Source organism: Miscanthus floridulus, chromosome 9, assembly GCF_019320115.1.
Source record: "Miscanthus floridulus cultivar M001 chromosome 9, ASM1932011v1, whole genome shotgun sequence".
NCBI classification, from domain to species: Eukaryota; Viridiplantae; Streptophyta; class Magnoliopsida; order Poales; family Poaceae; genus Miscanthus; species Miscanthus floridulus.
This window is the reverse complement of record NC_089588.1, coordinates 110,436,319-110,443,076: the sequence shown is the minus strand read 5'-3', so window position 1 is coordinate 110,443,076 and position 6,758 is coordinate 110,436,319. Positions and strand designations below refer to the sequence as shown.

Here is a 6,758-nt window from a genome sequence, read left to right as displayed (position 1 = left end):
ACATACTCATACCAACCCCCGAGTGAGGTCCAACCCCTTGCACTTATAGGGGTCGGATGTCATGAAAGATCGGGGATTTTGATGACAAAATTGATAAGAAAGTATGCGTTTATTTAGGGGTAAAAAAACATAGCTGCTCAATGTTCCAAGCGTTGGAGAAGACCTCGCCGTCGATGGTTTTCAACTTATAGGCGCCTGACCGGAGTACTTCCACGACGATGTATGGCCCCACCTAGGGTGGGGAGAGCTTGTTGGCTGTCCTTGTTGCTCTATACGAGGCAGAGAACCAGGTCTCGACATTGAAGGCTCAGTCCCACACCCATTGGCTGTGGTACCGACGCAGCACCTGCTGGTACTTGGCCGAGTGGTTCGGAGTGCCCTCTACGGGCTTTCGACCACCCTTGCGGCCACAGTGACCATGAGTGAGTCCTCGCGCCATTGCTTCTTGTTCTTCCTTTTGGTGGAACAATTGGAGGTGCCTTCGCCGTGCCCTCGTCTCGCCTCACCTTACCTTCGAGACAATTGAAGATTGCTCTAACCGCCTCCTCTCCTAAGGCATGGCTAGTGGCGATGTCTAGGAGTTCCTTGGTGGTTTGTGGGCCCTTGCATCCTAGCTTATGAACCAAAGACTCGCAGGTAGTCCCGGACAGGAAGGCTCCTATGATGTCGGCATCACGACGTTAGGGTGTGCTCATTGCACTACTGGGAGAAGCATCGGATGTACCCGGAGGGTCTCACCGACCTTCTGATGGTATTCTTGAGGTCCCATGGGTTTCCAGGCGCTTGTATGTGCCCTAAAAGTTGCCCACAAAGATCTCCTTTAGATCCGCCCAACTCTAGATCATGTTGGATGGCAGGTGTTCCAACCATGCTCGTGGCTGAATCGGCTAAGAACAGTGGGAGGTTGCGGATAATGAAGTCATCATTATCCACACCACCGGCTTGGCAGGCAAGCCGATACTCTTTGAGCCATAATCCGGGGTTTGTTTCCCTAGAGTACTTTAGGATATTGGTAGGTGACTGGTACTTTGGCGAGAAAGCAGTGTTGAGGATGTGGCAGCCAAAGACCTAAGGGCCCCACAGGCCGGGGCTCGGGCTTCAGTCCTCACCGCTGTTGTATCGCTTCCACGATGTGGATGATAGCTACGGTGGGCACCTTCTCTTGGGTCACTGTAGGTGCATCTGCGGCGTCGAGGGTGCTGCGTGCGTTGCGGTTATGGTCGAGACGCTGATGCACCGGGACCATGGCATGCTACCTGCCGCCCGTGGTGTTTGTTGGACTGACGCGTCCCTAGCATGGTGTGCCAAGGTTGTGCGCCAACTGGCATCGAGCTTGCGTCATCGAGACAACGAGCTCTCATTGTGCTGCGCCGCCACACGCTCGAGTAGCGTGTGAATCTCACGGTGGGCCTGATGATCCTCGGGCGTCGTGACCTCTGGAAGGCTAAAGAGCAAGGCCATCATGGCGGCGATGGTCTGGCTTGCCCGAGCAAAGTGAGGAAGGGCTTCATCATCGGTGATGATCCTCCGGTTTACATTGTGGGCCATGGCACGTGCGCGCCCACCATCTCCGCAACGTTCGATCTCTCGATCGAGCTCCACGCACTCCTGCACAAGCTGGATTCGGGCTTCCTCGATCTCTCAACTTTTGGCTTTCAGTTGCTCCATCCCCGCATGTGAGGTGGGGCCATTGTCTCCCCTTTAGTTTTGTTGCCAAGGTTGCCCACCAGGGTAGTCTCCTCTCCGTGGGGATGCTTTCGACGTGTCCATCAGGGGTGCTCATCATGAAGCAATCCTGGGAGGGGTGATGGCTCCCCCCTGCTAGAGTCAGAGCTAGAGGATGACTCCAGCTCCTCTATGAGGAGGTTGTGGAGAGATTCTATTACATGTTCGATCACCCGCACAAAACTCATTGTTCGTAGGAGGAGGCAGGACCGTGTGTCGTGCCACAAGGTGGCTAACGGTCGCCGCAACATTGCGGAGACCAAACGGAAGCGCTGTCGGGGGCTCTTCGTATCTGAGTTTCGGAGAGAGGGACCCTCCTCTAAAAACTACACTGTGTCACTGGCATCAGAAGGGTGAGGTGACACTGATCCTCCATGGACGTTGGGGGTCCAAGGGAGACACCGAGCTGCACTCAAGCCTCTCATGGTCGAGGACGATGGAGGGGAGAGATTGGATGGTGGCGTGAGCCAATGCCAACTCTCCCTCCCACCGCGATGATGAAGTCTAGGTTCCCGAAATGCACATGTGTGCCTAAGACCCAGCTGGATGCCGTGGCTAGCCATCTGTGCCTAATGTTTATTGTCGGAACGCGCAAAGGTCCCCACTTGGTGCGCCAACTATCGGTGTTGTCGAGTAAACATCAACTAGTAATTTGTATTTCTTGCGCGTTAGGCCGGATGATGTGCTACAGGACACAAGGTTTATAAACTGGTTCGGGCAGAATGTCCCTTAACGTCCAGTTTGTTGTTGCTAGTGTTATTAGCACTGAAAAAGGTTCGTAGTAGGGGGTACAATGATCGAGAGTGGGCATGTCACAAGTCTCTAATGAAAGGTCGAAAGGATGCCAAGAGCTCGGTTGCTGCTTGGCTGTGTGTTATGTGATGTGTTGGGTGTGGAATCGATCTGTCTCCTTAGTGGGGTGTCCTACCCTCCCTTTTTATAGACCAAGGGGGAGCAGGGATTATAGATGGGAGAAAGAGGAAAAACCAGAGGTAGAAAATATCCTTCGAAGGTGCTAGGTCTTCCTTTTCCCTTGAGCCTACCCTGCTGACATGTCAGACAGTGCTAGGGGATAGCACATTCGTTGATCCTGATAGGGCCATGCTCTGGCTTCGTTCATCAAGTGTTCCTGTCCATCCTACTCCGGCGGATGATGCGGCGTGCCAGGGTGCCGAGCCGTGACCCTATGAGGAGCAGACGGGGAAGTGACCATACGTCTGTACTGTAGATGATGTGAGTTCCTTCCTGGATTGTAGTGGTTGTCCGTATGCTTATGTTAGGACCCTGCATCCGAGGGCTAATGGCGGCACCCACAACACTGTAAGACAAAAGTCGACGCCTACAACATTGTTCAGGTTCTGTCATGCCTGGAAGGGCTTAAAGCGCCCGTCCCGTCATACCCTGATGGTACTTTTCTGCAAGTGTGGCAGGGTATGGTCCTCGGTATTGCGGTTGACCTGAGTGTCCTATCTTACCCTGTGCTCATCATTATGAAGGAACGGGGGGCACACGCCAGGTGAGGCGGAGCCTGCCCTCAGCCATAGGGCGAGGCAAAGCCAGCCCTCAGACATCGGATGAGACGGAGCCTGCCCTCAGATGTCGGGAGAGGCGGAGCCGGCCCTCAGCCGTCGGGCGAGGCGCAGCCAGCCTCCGATCATTGGGCGAGGCGGAGTCCAGCCCTCGGGGGTCAGGCGAGGCGAGCCAACCCTTTGGGGGTCGAGCGAGGTGCAGCGAACCTTCGGTTGTACGGGCAAGAAGTGTAGTTGTGTTCTTGTCTGTTCGGAAGCATCAACGTTTGATAGTTATTAGCTCCACCTCTATGGGTACCTCAATATTTGGTCCCCGACAGTATACTTCTTTCTTTTAGTAAACAATTTGGTGCTCAGACACTATAATAATCTTGTAATGAACACATATAATGTCTTTTCTAGGATAAATTAACTTCCTTCTAATACAATTTGGTATAATCAATCCCTTATATTTCACAACGTCGATGATATCGGTGGTAGACCCTATGATACACGGGTGGTAAACCCTATGATCCACGAGACACACTACCGGAAACAGGGCCGTTGCCAAGAGCAAGCGTCTTTGCCGAGAGCCAAATGTCGGGCTCTCGGCAAAGAAAGCTTTGCCGAGAGTCGGCCCTCGGCAACGGTAGGCCATCGGCAAAACCATATTTGCCGAGGGCCAGGCCGTCGGCAAAGAATTCCTCTCGGCAACCGGGCCCTTTGCCGAGGCTCCAGCCGTCGGCAAAGAAAGGCCGTCGGCAACCTGTGATGGCAGGCAAATGGCCTTCACCTGCCGTCTGTTTTGCCGAGGGTCAGAATTTGGCCCTCGGCAAAGAATTACTTTGCCGAGTGTCGTTTCTGTGCCCTCGGCAAAATATTTTTTTTTGCTTTTTTTGCTTCCAAATTTTTTCCCTAGGTTTACTGTTGTACCTTAAAGTACATATTAAAATTTGGAGCTTTTTTTATTTTATTAGCTATATTTAATAAGTTTATTTCATTTACTTGAATTCTTCCCGGTAATTCAAATTTGAACTGCAGGTGCATCGAATATTGGAATTGAGTGATTCAAAAAATCATATTCATGGTATTGCATGTGGTGTGAGACCATATCCAGTGACAGATGCCAAATTTGGAGCATCGTTTTCATGGAACACGGCGAGGAACTTGCGTGTAAAGTATTTTTAAATTATATAAAATGGAAACGAAGTCCAAAATTCACGAAACTTGTCGAGGTGTCATTTCATCGCATGTATAGGCTGTGATAAAAAAATGAGTGGGTTTCGAGCAAGTTGCGAGATGTCTGGGTTTTAGGCATCGGACATCGCAACTTGCTCGAAACCCACTCATTTTTTATCACAGCCTATACATGCGATGAAATGACACCTCGACAAGTTTCGTGAATTTCGAACTTCATTTCCATTTTATATAATTTAAAAATACTTTACACGCAAGTTCCTCGCCGTGTTCCGTGAAAACGATGCTCCAAATTTGGCATCTGTCACTGGATACGGTCTCACACCACATGCAATACCATGAATATGATTTTTTGAATCACTCAATTCCAATATTCGATGCACCTACAGTTCAAATTTGAATTACCGGGAAGAATTCAAGTAAATGAAATAAACTTATTAAATATAGCTAATAAAATAAAAAAGCTCCAATTTTAAATATGTCTTTTAAATATTATTGTTAACCACCAAAAAAAATTTTGGGAAAAAAAACAATTTTTTTTGTATTTGCCGAGAGCCTCAAAGGGCTCTCGGCAAAGAGTTTTAAAATAAAAAAATAAAAAACAACTTTGCCGAGAGCCCGAATCTGGGCCCTCGGCAAAGAGTTTTTTTAAAAAAATAAAAAACAACTTTGCCGAGACCCCAGATCTAGGCCCTCGGCAAAGGCCCAGTCCACATAGACCGGTCACAGCCCAGTCAGCCTTTCCTCTCGGCCGCGCGCCCCGCATCCCTTCCTCTCGCCGCCGCCGGTCCCCCGCGCCGCCGTAGCCTCTCCCCCGCCCCCGCCCCGTCACCGCGCCACCGTAGCCCGCCCCGCACCATCCCCGCGCCGCCAGAGCAGTAGCCCGGCCCGTCGAGCGCCGTCGTCGTCGGGGCCACGTCGTCCCCCGCCTCGGCCGTCCCCGGCCGGCCCCACACGCGCCCGGCCACGCCCGCTGGTGGCCCACCCCGTGGCCAGCACGTCCCCGGCCAGCCCCGCATGCCCCCGGCCACGCCCACCGGTGGCCCACCCCCACGGCCAGCGCGTCCCCGGCCGGCCCCCGCGTGCCCCCGGCCACGCCTGCCGGTGGCCCACCCCCGCGGCCAGCGCGTCCTTGGCCGGCCCCGCGCGCCCCCGGCTGGCCCCGTGCGCCCCTGCCGGCCGTGCAGAGAGCATAGGAGAAGAGGAAGGGAGAAGAGAGGAGGGGAGAAGGAGAGGCTGACGACCATCACACCCCCATGTCGTCGCGTCACACCGAGCGGTCGTTGCTGTTTTCCCCGCGTCTAGCCGAAGACGAGGGTGATCCCAACTCCACGTCGCCCGACTACACTCCCACCCAAGGTAAAGCCCCCTCCTGCCTATTGCTGGCCTTCGTGCCATTTCTGGACTAGTGGGCCTTCGTGCCTTTTGTGGATGTGTTGGCCATCGTGCCATATGTCGCTGTGTCGGCCATCGTGCCGAAATTGTGGATGTCGGCCATCGTGCCGTCTTTTTCCTTGCAGGTTTTGGAAGCCTCCCCGTACAGGGGAGGTTCTGCCGAAATTTTGAACTTATAAATTGTTTCTTGTTTTGTAGAGAAGAGCCCGACGGAGGGGACCCGGAGTACCCCGAGCGTCTTCCTTCAGGTCTGCCTGCACCGCGTCACCTCTCCACTCCACCGCCACCCTAGGTATAAGCCCTTTGTCCGTAACCCTAGCTAGATCACGTAAACCAGTTAGGCGTCTCCCATCCAAAAGAGATACGGTCGTAGGTATGCGGATCTCTGCATATCTGCAACCGTATCTGTTTTGGATTGTCCACGTTATTTGGACAGCCCGCGGATGCGTAGATGATTTAGTTTGTATGGTCCGGTCCAGTCCAAGATGGAGTTTCGGCAGCACCTCCCTGTTGTTCTCTAGATACACACTCTCCCTTCCAGGACGTGTATTGGGAGAACAGCGGGGATGTGCTGCCGAAATTCTATCTCGGATTGGAGCGGAGCATGGAAACTAACCTCATCTACGCATCCGCAGGTGGGATTAGGATCTATCCCTACCTATTAGATAGTAGGCAAGCGGTGCATATGCTATTGATGGTTATATTACTCTATTATATATATGGTAGATGATGGATAACCGTGATTGGATGTACATGGGCCACCGTAGTCAGAATCAGGTCACTCGTGAATGGATACAGAAGACTGAGGATTTCTTGGACAAAGCATTTGGTGTGGGTGCTCAAGCAGCGACAGAGGTGTGGTGTCCCTGCATCGAATGTGCAAACAGGAATAGGAAAACCAGGAAGGTCATTGAGGAACATCTTTGCAAGTTT

The 6,758-nt window shown here is 52.6% G+C and overlaps 1 protein-coding gene across 1 annotated transcript; it reads right to left on the bottom strand.

Moving 5' to 3' along the window:
* Positions 1–5,164: 5,164 nt before the first annotated feature.
* LOC136480564 (uncharacterized) lies at positions 5,165–5,677 on the bottom strand. The gene has a single exon (XM_066478069.1). It carries the CDS (start codon positions 5,675–5,677, stop codon positions 5,165–5,167), a length of 513 nt encoding a protein of 170 aa, XP_066334166.1.
* Positions 5,678–6,758: the final 1,081 nt, after the last annotated feature.

What these genes read in the sequence shown, in the direction of transcription:
- LOC136480564 (XM_066478069.1), bottom strand. Translation starts at nt 5,677, where the DNA reads ATGGTCGTCAGCCTCTCCTTCTCCCCTCCTCTCTTCTCCCTTCCTCTT.